Below are 13363 nucleotides of genomic sequence, written 5' to 3' on the forward strand. Positions count from 1 at the left end.
CCTTTGGTTTCTATTAAGTTTATAGAGAGAAGACCTCTACAGTAATACTCCTCTTACTTAGCTATCACTTAAGGTAAAACCTCAGCTCTGCAAAATATACAGAGAATCAAAAATGGCCAAGGAAATTATTCTATAATATTATACAATCATTACACAATTACTAATGTACCATTAATAAAATAAATGCATCAGAACATATGAGATTTGAAGAAAGTGTACAAGTTCTCAGTCCTCAAATAGCTATTTTAAACCTAATAAGCCTTATCTTTGGAAATCAAACACCTCTTAAAGCCATAAATTTTAATATGCTAATCTAAAGTAATAATTATTCAAAGGATGTGTTTTCTAGTTACGTTTTCATTTTCCAGTCATTTTTATTGAGTAAGACAGATCCATTAACAAGCTTCAGTTTAAGAAATTAGATTTAGTACTGCAGCTAGTTTTCAATAGGATGAATTTAACTAAAGATGGGGTTGAAGTCTATTCAATAATACAGCAATTACATATCATGCTATATGGCATTGCTAACCATGTTAATAAAACTAGATATATATAAATTCTTATTTGCACTGCATTATTAAATATTATAATTTCTAAGGAAAAGAAGGTTTCCAGCAATCTGCCAAAATGTTCAGGAAAAAAAAGCAAGCCAAGGATAACATAAGTTGTTCAATTTTTAAGATGTTAGTTGAAAATACAGTTTAATTTTCAAACCCAAAGATAGAAAATTTTCCAATTGTGCAAAAAAAAAAAAAAAAAGAAGAAAAGGAAAAAAAGCAGATGCCAACGATAAAATCTAGAAAACACTCAGGCAGGATAAACGATGAATGATATCATTACATTAATCCATACCAAGACATGATCATCAGAATTCCTCTAACAAATAAACAGTAAGGCATATTTCCTGGTAGTCCTCACTTTTTATCATCTTATACTTTTAATCTGCTCATCCAAGTAAAAACCATCTACAAGAAAAACATTTTTAGATTTTTAATATTTTGATTATAATTAAATGTGGCATTTATAGTATGTAATAACATAGCATTTACATCTTATCCCATATTCCTGCTTAATATAGAAGTTTAAAAAAATTATTCCAAAACAAGCGTTTCTGCATTTCACCAGAGATTCTCTCACCCTGAATTTCAGCAGACAACTCTCCTCTGTTCTCCACCACCCTCCAGTGGCGAATGCAGGTAACTGCAAGCTCCACAGAGCTCCCCCAGCAACCAACCCCTCCCACTTCCCGCCAGTAGAGTAAAAAGTAGAACAGAGAAGTCACGAGAAGGATGGTGTCCACCCAGGCAGGAGAACATTACAGGTTTCTCTTACTTGGCACACACTGTCCGTTTCATTAAGTTTCTGGCAATCTCTTCAGAGGGAATGCTAAGAATCCAAAAAGGAGACTGAAAGAAATAACAATATACAACTTACTTCTAAGTGGTTTTATGGTCTCGTTTGCTTTTATTCAAGAAGTCAATAAGGAGAGATTCCTATTTGCTACTTTTATGTAAGAATACCTGATCTGACTCTAACCAAGAAAAATAGCTTCAATAGTAAAAAAGTAAATTATTTTAATAGGTAACGTGTTAGGATAATGCAGTGCAAGGTGACAATACTTTTATAAATGACTCTGTTAATGAAAACATCAGCAAATTTAAGGTTATTTAAACTTAAGGTTAATTTTGTATTTGCTCTCTCATGTAGTCTGACCAAAAGAATGCATATTATAACCCAAAGTACAATCTCAAAATTTTTTAGTTACTAGTCATTCCTTATAATAAAGCTATTTTACTTTTAACTTCTAAGTAATTTATTTCTTAGAATGACCCCTCTTTTTCTAGGTAGATGTGGTCACCTGAGGGGAGGGGAAGGGGTTCTTTGAAATAACTATGATGGAAAGTCAAAGGGGGTGTTATTAAATTATCATTGATTTTCATTATTTTATCTAAAGAAAAAAGTTCCAGCTGCATCAGGGGGGCTTCCCAACCCGCTGTCAACACCCAAGATTACAGGCACTTTTAAACTCCACCCAGAGAACCCAGAACACAGCACAACGCAGCAGGACCCTGACCTCAGTTCATCACCCTCACCCAATTATAGCCACACTCTCCCTCTTTTCCTTCTCCTCCATAAGTGCAAGTCAGTCAGGAGAACAAGTCCAACACCAGGGGACTTGCAACTTCAGTTCTCTCATCTTTTGCAAGAAATCCTCCCTACCACACCCAGTCTTTCTTCTTCCAATATTTATACTACACTACAGAAAAATCCAAAATAATCCAAACAGGAAAACAGATGGTCATCTTACTATTATTTTTATTAGGAAAAATTTAAAAGTAACCTGAATGAAATGAATGGTTAGATAAATTACGGTAGAGCTAATCAATGGTAGAAAATATCACATAGCCCTGTTAGTGGTGAAGGCTATGTAGCAACACGTACCTATATTAGCCCTATCAAGTGGAAAAGAGACGGCAGAGGTACCTAAGTACTATTACAACTGCGGGGAAAAAAGTATATGGGAAAGACTGGAAGGCAGAATGGCCAAATTATAAGTCATGTCAAGGAGGAAGAACTGTGAGTGATTTTTTCTTTTTCTATTTTCCAAACTTCCCTAATACATTGATAAGCTATCAAATACAAAATAAATTCACAATCTTACACATGCACAATTTCACATTTTAAAATGATTCTCAGTATAAGTCTGAAATTCTGCTAAATTCTGAATTTGAATTCTAATCATACCTTATCAATATTCTTTTTTTTTAATGAAGGGACAGATACGATTTACAGTACAACTGTCAAATTAAAAACTGGGCCCAGCCTGGTGGCATATCGGTTAGGTTCACGTGTTCCGTTTGGTGGCCCACAGTTTACCGATTCAGGTCCTGGGTGCAGACCTACTCACTGCTCATCAAGCCATGCTGAGGCGGTGTCCCACACAGAAGAACTAGAAGGACCTACAACTACGATATACAACTGTGTACTGGGGCTTTGGGCAGAAAAAAGAAAAAGAAGACGACTGGCAACAGATATTAGCTCAGGGCCAATCTTCCTAAAAAAAAACAAAAACAAAACAGATTCTCAAAAAAAAAAAAATTAGGGCCGGCCCCATGGCTTAGCGGTTAAGTGCGCGCACTCCGCTACTGGCGGCCCAGGTTCGGATCCCAGGCGCGCACTGACGCACCGCTTCTCTGGCCATGCTGAGGCCGCGTCCCACATACAGCAACTAGAAGGATGTGCAGCTATGACATACAACTATCTACTGGGGCTTTGGGGGAAAAATAAATAAATAAAAAATAAAAAAAAAAAAATTAAAAACTAGTAAACTAAATGAATACTGGAAATAAACCTAAATTTTTCCCCAAAATATCTTCTTTATTCAATTGCCCCCAGAAACAGAAACAAGTAGCCATACAAATGTAAATTTAAGATTTGCAGTTCTTCTCTTCAAACTCAAGGTTCTATTTATAAGTATACTACACATGGTCTAACAAAAAATATAAATCAACTTACCTTTCCATAAGCTCCTTGACTACTGGTGAACTGACCTCCAAAAAGTGAAAGCAAAGACTTTATTTCCTATATTGAAAATATTACAGAGAACACATTTTAACACAGGGAACTCAAAGTCCATTAACAGATACAGGTATAATAAGATTCCAAAAAAAATAAAGAGTGGGTTGATGATCTACCTGAGGTACTTAAATTTCAACACTAGACAAATTACAACCTTGAGTTCTGAAAAAATTTTACAGTCACAAACACAGTAAGTAATTTCTGAGATATTTTAGACAACAGGAGAGTTGCCAAAAGACTTGGTTGGAAAATGCCCTGATTTTGAAACAGAAAAAAACAGATGACAAAAACTACAGATTAGTGAATTTGACAATTGATCAATAAAAATAAAATGAATAATTAAACAGATGATTTCAGAATGTTTAGAAAAGAAATAAGCAATTAACTAGGGAGCATCACTGCGGATTCATTAAACACAAGCTATGGTAAGTTAACCTCCTCTTTCTGGATAAAGTTACAGAACTAGAAAGAGAACACAATAGCTACTTTAAAAATATCAAGTATGCAAAGTAGTAATCTGTTCAGACAGTATGTATATTCTATGAAGCAATCATTTTGTATTGATAAACATAAGATGACTATACAAATTTTATGGTTTGTACTAACAAATTTTGTCTCCTCAAATAACATAAAGCAGGTAGAATCCCACTCGTCTGTCTAGGTCTTACAGAAGAGGTAACCTAATGAGAGAAGTGTCCCCATTGCTGGGTGCCTACAATCCTCTTTTCTCCCAACTAGCAGAAGGAGCCTTTAACACCAAGCCCATCATAAGCCACAGCCACCACGAGAGAAAGTATACCCAGACCACGAACATCCTCTACCTCAAGATCAAACAGTATGGGAGGTCTGAGCAACTAGTGCCTTTTCTATTTTTCCTTTTGTCTATGCAACAAATTTTTTTTTAATTCCCAGTATTAGAAGAGGCTATATTCAGTTGAATCATATGGACAGACCAAGAATTAGCACAGACTAGCAGTAAATCACTGAAATCACAGCCCAAAAGCCATTTTGCAACACAGGACACAAATTTAAAAAGGAGGACTAATTGGACCTGGGAGTCAGACCACAATTGGATGTTCAGCTCTTCCAAATAGCAGCTAGTGGTTTTATACAAGACACCAGCTCCTTCGACTCTCAGTTCCCTCATCTGTAAAACAGGAATCAGAGCTACCTCACGAGGTGAGGAGATCTTAGAGAGGGGAGCACAGAACCCAGGCAGTTAGTAGGGAATCAGGATGATGATGATGGCCACAGCCCTGTCCTCGAAGTCCAGCAGCTCAAGAAATCAGGCCTGACTGACACAGTTATAATACTGAAAAGAAAAAATGAAGTTATAGATTAAGTTACTTGGTCTAGAATGATCATTGTTCATTCTATACTAAAGCATATTGTGAAATCAGCTTTACACTGAAAACATCCAAGTTTGCTGCTCCTGGAATAAACCATTAAGAATCAGCAACAGGCTAAAACACAAAGGCTCTATCAGTTTTAAAAAAAAAAAGTGAAGGATTATTGAAAGTTTTATGGCATAGCATCAGCTCCACTACCCAAAACTTAAGCAATGACTCAAAACTGAGAGTAAAGGTGATAACCCAAGTTTCAAATTTAAAAACAAAACATGGATTAAACTACTCTGTCAATCTACTCGGAAAGAGCAAAACACAAAATATTGACTCATCTTATGGCAAATTCACCTTCTAGTCGAGAATCTTTCTACATTAGGAACAAAAGAATTTATATGGGATATAAAAATATGGCATGACCTGGGGTATGCCTAATGCATTAATTCACATCAGCTTTCTAGTTCTTTTAGCCACTCACTTTTTCATCCATTTAGTTTGCTTCAGAACCAGCAATAAAACCCAGGTGTCTGAACTTTACTTTAGTACAATAAGGCAGCTGCCAATTAAAATTGGCCCTGATTAACTCTACAGAGGTAAAACTGGACCACACTTACATTCCTATCTCTCATTTTAAATCATAAAGGCAGCTCTTCATTACAACTCTCCTGCCTAGCAGTTCCAATACAGTACACGGGCCCAAAAGTGTAGCCGATCCTTTTGATGGCCTTTCCTGAAGGGATCCTTTTACTCTATTCAATATTTATTAAACAACTGATATGTGCAAGGCACTGAGCTATGTGGAGAGAAAGACATATTTATCCTCAGGGAGCTTAAGGTCTAGTAGAACCAACAAAACATTTAACTCAGTAACTGAAATGTGAGATGTAAAAGAGTGAATGCTCTTAAAGAAGTAAAAGCAAAAAAGTATGATACTAGAGTCCAGGGGAGGAAAAGACTACTTCAGTTTTAGAAGTTTCAATGGAAACTGACTTAAGCCCTGAAAACAGGAAGAATCTATACAGATGAAAGAGGACTTCCACTTCCAGTGATGGCACACTAAGTAATTCAGATTACACCTCCTGCTGAGAACTAGAAAAACCTGACATCTGCTTGAAGACAGAGAGAGATTACAAGCATTACCAAACCAAGATGCAGAAGAGGACAGAAATCCCAAGGTGCAGCCACTTGCTCCCCAGGACAGTTGCAAATTCCAAAAGCAGCTGTGAGAGTGAACAGCCCTTTTGACAGCTTAAAGGAGCTAGAGGGACAAAAAGAGTATAGGGCCATCCATGGGGAGGAAAGGAGGCTGGATGCACCACCCAGTTTAGATTGAGATCCCAAAAAGCTACACAGCCTCGGAATATGTGTGACTCGCAAAAGAAACAGAACTTAATGCCTCAAAATGCTCCTATGTGCTCTTGTCGTCTTTAAGAGGATTTACATCATCCTAGGCCTCGTGTTATTTCTTCAAATAAGTTTTCAAATACATCTGGCACATACTCAAAAAAAAAAAACCAGCACGCATATGAAAAAGAACCAAGAGAAACAATACACAAAAGAAACAGACCCACAGGACCTCTTTTATCATATTTAACATAACTATGCTTTCTCTATTTCTTTTTTTTTTTTTTTTTTTAAGTTGTATCTAGCAGTTTATATTTTTGGCTTTTTTTTTTTTAATTTTTTGTTTATTGCAGTAACATTGGTTTATAACATTGTAAAAATTTCAGGTGTACATCATTGTACTTCTATTTCTGCATAGATTACATCATGTTCACCACCAAAATACTAATTACAACCCATCACCACACACACGTACCGAATTATCCCTTTCACCCTCCTCCCTCCCCCCTTCCCCTCTGCTAACCACCAATCCAATCTCTGTCCCTATGTGTTTGTTTATTGTTGTTATTATCTACTACTTAATGAAGGAAATCATATGGTATTTGACCTTCTCCCTCTGACCTATTTCACTTTGCATTATACCCTCAATGTCCATCCATGTTGTCACAAATGGCTGGATTTCATCGTTTCTTATGGCTGAGTAGTATTCCATTGTGTATATATACCACAGCTTCTTTATCCATTCGTCCCTTGATGGGCACTTAGGTTGCTTCCAAGTCTTGGCTATTGTGAATAATGCTGCAATGAACACAGGGGTGCATGTACCTTTGCAAATTGGTGTTTGCTTTCTCTATTTCTATATTTTATCATATTTAACATAATTATGCTTTCTATATTGAAGGGGATAAAAGACAAAATTAAGAATTTAGCAGTGGATGAAAAACTTTTAAAAAAAGAAACTGCAGATTTGAAAAAGAATCAAGTAAAAAATATAAACCTAAAATAAATAAATATGTGCATAAATCTAAACGAATATTGACTTTAAAAAAATTAATGGGAAATGAACAGACACTTCTCCAAAGAAGACATACAGATGGCCAATAGGCACATGAAAAGATGCTCAACATCACTAATCATCAGGGAAATTCAAATCAAAGCCACACTAAGTTATCATCTTACACCCGTTAGAATGGCTATAATCACAAAGACAAAAAACAAGAAATGCTGGAGAGGCTGTGGAGAAACTGGAACCCTAATCCACTGCTGGTGGGAATGCAGACCGGCACAGCCTCTATGGAAAACAGTATGGAGATTCCTCAAAAAATTAAAAATAGAAATACCTTATGATCCAGCTATCCCACTACTGGGTATATACCCAACAAACTTGAAATCAACAATCCAAAGAGGCTTATGCACCCCTATGTTCATTGCAGCATTATTCACTATAGCCAAGACATGGAAGCAACCCAAGTGTCCCTTGACTGATGACTGGATAAAGATGTGGTATATATATGCCACGGAATATTAGCCATAAAAAAAGACAAAATCGTCCCATTTGCAACAATGTGGACGGACCAGGAGGGTATTATGTTAAGCAAAATAAGCCAGAAAGAGAAAGACAAACACTGCATGATTTCACTCATGTGGAAGATAAACCAACACACGGATAGATCAAACTGTTTGGTGGTTACCAGGGGCAAGGGGTGTGGGAGGTGGGCACAAGGGGTGGAAGGACGCATTTATATGGTGACTGACAAATAATAATGTACAACGAAAATTTCACAATAAAATAAATGCATAATTAACAGATTGAAGACAGGGATAGGAAAGACGCAAACCAGACAAAGGGGAGCACAGGGAGCAAAGGCCAAAGCAGGTAAACAGGGGGCATCATTCAAGGAATGATGGGGAGTCAGTAGTTTTGGCTGTACTGAGGGCAGAAAGGAGACAGAGGAGATAATCATGCAGTGATGGGCCCTGAATGCCAGACTAAGGAGTTTCAGCCTTGGGACAATGACGACGTAAAATAGAACTGAGCTTTTGGGAGACTAAACAGGCGCCAAGTTAAGACACTTACTAAGAAGAACTTAAGGAGGAAGAAACAGGTAAAATTACCAGGTACCAGGGATGCTATTCTTAAGACTGCAGCCTAACCACTCCATTCTCACTGCCCTGCCTCACCACAGGCACTCACCCTTCTTGGCCTCTCCTAGTTCCATTCCAGTATCCTCTAAGTGGTATCCCTTCTCTGGTACTTCAGAATTATCTTTCTTTTTTTTTTTTTTTGTGAGGAAGATCAGCCCTGAGCTAACATCCGTGCTAATCCTCCTCTTTTTGCTGAGGAAGACTGGCTCTGAGCTAACATCTGTTGCCAATCCTCCTCCTTTTCTTCTTCCCCAAAGCCCCAGTAGATAGTTGTATGCCATAGTTGCACATCCTTCTAGTTGCTGTATGTGAGCTGCGGCCTCAGCATGGCCGGAGAGGCGGTGCGTCGGTGCGCACCCGGGATCCGAACCCGGGCCGCCAGTAGCGGAGCGCACGCACTCAACCGCTAAGCCACCGGGCCAGCCCAGAATTATCTTTCTAAAACACAAATGATTACTAGTCATTTCCTGGTTTAAAAAGAAAAAACACTTGTCACTTCTTGGCTTAAAAAGGAAAAAGGAGTCAATGGCTCCCCATCAAATCTAAAATAAAATCCAAATTCCTTGTGATAAATAAATGAAAAGGAATAGTATATACAGGAATACATGAGTAAGCCACTTGGTGTAAAACTAATTTGGCCTGACCTTGTTTTTTTCCAAAAGGGCCTGACGTGGCCTGTTGAGCATGCATTGTACATCTGCTTTAAATATTTACTATGTCCTAAAGACAAGAATCATGCCCCTAAAGATAGGGATGTAGCTTCCCCCATATCAGCATTTCTTTAAGGATAAACATCTCTCCCTAAGCTAAGGATTAATTACTGACCTGCCATGCTCACCTTGTGACCACTGACCTGCTGTGTTCACCAATCTGCTATGCCAGCAAAGCAATCTAGTGACAACTGTAAAAGGAACAATCCTATCATATGTGACGTAATGTTCTTTATTCCAAGACAGTATATAACCACTCTGTACACCCACTTCTTTGGTGCTCTTCCTTCCTTGGGGAAGGAAGGCCCCAGGCTAGTCCTCAGATGTGGCTCATAATAAACTCACCCCAATTTTGATTTATAGATTGATTACAGATTATTTGCATCAACACTTGCAATGGTTTCAAAACACTCCAAAATCTGGATCCTACCTACCTCTCTAGTCTCACCGCCCACTATTTTATCCTCCCTCCCCACACACCCCACACCACCATAATCAACCATCCTCTGTGTCTTTACCCTTGTTTTTCTTTCTACCTCACTGAAGTGGGCTTCCAGTGCTCTTCACCCACAGAATATCTCCTTTATCAATTAAGATCTAAATAAAATACTACTTCCTCCATGAAACTCCATGCCCTTGCACCCCTATTTTGCCAATGCACCTGCCCAGCAAAACTAATCCAGAATCAATGCCCCAATCTTCCTTCATAACTCCTAAGGCCAGCGAGTTGAGCACAACTGAAGAAAATCACAGAATCCTGGCACTATCACAAACACACAATCTTCACCCTCAGCTAGGTTTTCAGCATTACTCTAACACCTGTGTTCTCCTCCACTCAACAGTTTAACTTGTCAGTTCCTTCTTTTGTTCTCAGTGACTATTTCAAATTTTACTATTTTTCTCATTTTTCTATTCAACTGCTTGGTCCCCCATCTCTCAAGAAATAACCTTGACTCATTCATTACCTGGAAAACAGGCCACTGGGCAGCTACCTCAAACCCGTCAGAATTCTCCTTTGCCCATTGTCCCCTTCTATTGAAAGGCCAACACCTCCCACTGTGCCCTTATATCCATTCTCCTCTTCCCTTCAGCCCACAAACATGAAAATCTCTCCAAAGGGAGTGGAGTGGGGTGGGGTGGGGTGGGGGGGGGTTCCTTGACCCTAGGTCCACCTCAGATTGTTAGCCAATCTCTTACTTACCCCTCTTATGCTCTCGTTAAGAGTGGTCTACTCTATCTCTCCTTCCTCATTTTCCAGTGACCACTAAACCAAGCAATCTGGCTTCTCCCCTAAAACTACACAACAGCTCTAGCAAAATTCCTAAAACTTGACTTTCCTGACTTCTATGTCCTCACAGCCCTCCTCACACCCTTCTGACCTTTGCCTATCTTCTTCATGACCTCCTCTTTTCTCACTTCCTCTTAATATCAATGCTTCCAAGCACCTGTATTTGGCCCACCACTCTTCTGACACTATACTTTCTCTGAATAATTTCATTTTCTCTCCTAGTGTTCATATGCAGAAGACTCCCAAATATTTACTACCAGCCCAGACCCCTCCATCACGCTCTATGCATACTCATATTCACTGCCTTCTGGTCATCTCCATTTGATGATACAGAAGCACATCAAATTCAGCATAACCAAAATTTAAATCTTACATCTGCCTGTGCTATTTTAAATGGGGACACCCTTATATCCACCCCAGGAGTCATCCTTGACTGGTCCCTCTTCCCCCCACATTCAACCAGTCATCAAGCCCTGATGATTTTACCACCTAAACATATGCCCATGCTATCCCATCCTCTTACCCCCTGCCCTAGTTCAGGTCTTCTTAATCTATTAACAAGACTATTCCAACACACTCTTCACTGCTTTCTGACTCGAGTCTTATTCCTCTCAAATTCATCCTCCATATTGCTGCCAAAGTGATTTTTTTTAAATCTGATTCTATCACTTCCTTACTTAACACTCTTCAATAAATTTCTCTTCCAAACTCCAGGGTACTCGAGGCTTTGCATTTTCCGGCCCCTGGCCACCTCTCCTGCTCTCGTCTTATCAATCTCTGCTACATATCTGGTAATGCAGTAATAACGAATAGCCTGCAATTCTAATTTACCTATTTCTCTCCTTGGCTTGGCTAACCCTACTCATCCTTTAGGTTACAGTTCAAGTGTCAAACCCTCACAGAAGCCATCTTAAAGCCAACATCCCCCACGCCCAGGTGGATTAGACTCCCCTCTCTCTGCTCTGATACTTCCCTGCGCATTTGTCACTGCACTTAGCAACGTTATTTCATAAAGCTAGTTTATGCATCTGCTCACCCCTTAGCCTAAACAGCCAGCTCACTGAAAACAGAAAATATCTTTGTCATCGTTATATCTCCAGCGTCCGGCACATTCGATTACAGGAACTCTGAAACTGTTTCTTGAATGAATAAATAAAACACTTATCCAACTTCTCCATCACCTAATCCCTACCACCCACCACCACCATCCCACTCCCACCCCCACGGAACCTGACCCACATATTCGACACTTACAAAACTGCCCTGAGCATCTCTGTCTGCTGTCTCCGCTACACGAAGGGCTCCAGGGGGGAGGGGACCGGTCACATCCACCTGCCTAACTCGGTTCCTGGCACAGGGGCGGAGGAATGAATGAAAACGCTTCATTCAGGCCGAGGGAGTCTGTCTCCGACCTCTCTCTCACACACCGTCCAGGGGCCGAGGGACTGCGGACGCGCGACCTCCCCGACACGCACCCCCCCCTGACCCCCGCGTGCCCAGGCAGCGCGGACGCCCCCACCGCACACCAGCCCCCCCACCCCCGGGCCGTCCTGCCCCGTCGGCGGCTGGGGAGGGCGCTGCGCGCTCACCGGCAGGCGGAACTCCAGGTGCTCCTGGGCCATGAGCAGCAGATACCTGTTCACCGCCCCCGGCAGCGCCATTGCAGCCGCCCGCGGTGCGCCTGCGCGGCCTGCCCTTTCGGCGCCCACAGAGCCGTTTCCGCCGAGGCGGAGCCTGAGGGCCGGAAACGGAAGCGCGGCGAGCGGGGGGCGGTCCCGCGCTTCCTCGCGCGGAGTCTGGACCCGGCCGCTCTTGGAGGGGCTGCGTGAGCTGCGCGGCGCTGTCTGGGTGAGCGTCCACAGCGCCAGGAGCTGGCGTGAGGGGCCGCGTTGTGTTCAGGAGCAGGTTGTGATAGGGCAGTGCACTTCCTGGTGGTCCTCCCACCTGGAATGTACTTCCACCTTTCTCTACAACTCTTCAAATCCCGGTTCTTCAACACTGGACGGAAATTTTACCTTTTCCGTGCAGACTTCTCTAACCACTGCAGGCTTTGGAGACTGCCTTACCTGGACCGCTCATTTAACATTTAGTATACTTTCTGTATTTTTGCAATAACTTTTCAAGGATGCGTGCCTTACAAGCCAATTAGAATAAGCTCTTGAGGACCGAGAGCATCTCTTATGGTTCATACTCTACCTCACAGAAAGCAAAAGGATGTGATCCTCAGAGTAAGTACTCAAGAATTAGTAGGCTGTGATGTGAGACACGTCCAGTCCACAGCCTGCTGTATTACAATTAAAACAATGATGGAAGTTGCTTCTAACTATTAACATTGGCACAGATTTCATAGTGGCACATAAAATAAGCAGTAGCATTTTTAAAAGTTTTAGTAATTTGCATATTCTATGTATACGTGTTGTTGCTTTTGAGAGTACTGAATCCTTTGCATTATTGAGAGCCGTTCTTTTGCATTCTACCGTCATATTGCTCAAAGTACATCAGAGTAGGTATCATACGTATTCCCAGCACCATGTGCCAGGAACAGAGTTGATGCTTAGTAGTATTGATTACGAACATAGGCTGTGGTGTCAGTCTTAGGTTCAAACCTCAGTTCCCTTATTTACCACGTGTGTGCTCATAAGCAAATTTCTTAGCCTCCCTTGGCCTCAGTTTTATCTGAAATGAAATAACACTTCCTCAAGGGATTGTTACTATTAACTGTAATAATGTACATAAAGTGTTTAATATAACACCTGGCATATTGTATGGGGCCAATAAATGACATTTAAGGAGAAGATTTTTCTCTTTTTTTTTTTTTGGTAAGATTAGCCCTGAGCTAACATCCGTTGCCCAGTCCTCCTCTGTTTGCTGAGGAAGATTGGCCCTGGGCTAACATCTGTGCCCATCTTCCTCTACTTTATATGTGGGACACCTGCCACAGCATGGCTTGACAA

The 13363-nt window shown here is 40.6% G+C and overlaps 1 protein-coding gene across 10 annotated transcripts in view; it reads right to left on the reverse strand.

Annotated features, from left to right (window-relative positions):
- TRMT11 (tRNA methyltransferase 11 homolog) overlaps window positions 1-12094 on the reverse strand; it is a 60285-nt gene extending 48191 nt beyond the window's left edge. For 4 of the 10 annotated variants that reach the window (XR_009223528.1, XM_058566339.1, XM_058566338.1 and 1 more), the window contains exons 1-3: window positions 11999-12094; window positions 3517-3582; window positions 1333-1406 (exon numbers count right to left, since the gene is read on the reverse strand). Coding sequence is in view for 9 of the 10 variants with exons in the window: in XM_058566339.1 (XP_058422322.1) it covers window positions 1333-1406; window positions 3517-3582; window positions 11999-12070 (212 nt within the window). In the remaining variant the exon portion in view is untranslated. Of the gene's footprint in view, window positions 1-1332; window positions 1407-3516; window positions 3583-9249; window positions 9313-11663; window positions 11752-11998 lie in introns of those variants that run through there. The other 6 variants (XM_058566344.1, XM_058566340.1, XM_058566346.1 and 3 more) reach the window with 5 other exon arrangements.
- Between the last annotated feature and the right edge of the window lie 1269 nt (window positions 12095-13363).

Source organism: Diceros bicornis, chromosome 23, assembly GCF_020826845.1.
Source record: "Diceros bicornis minor isolate mBicDic1 chromosome 23, mDicBic1.mat.cur, whole genome shotgun sequence".
Lineage (NCBI taxonomy): Eukaryota > Metazoa > Chordata > Mammalia > Perissodactyla > Rhinocerotidae > Diceros > Diceros bicornis.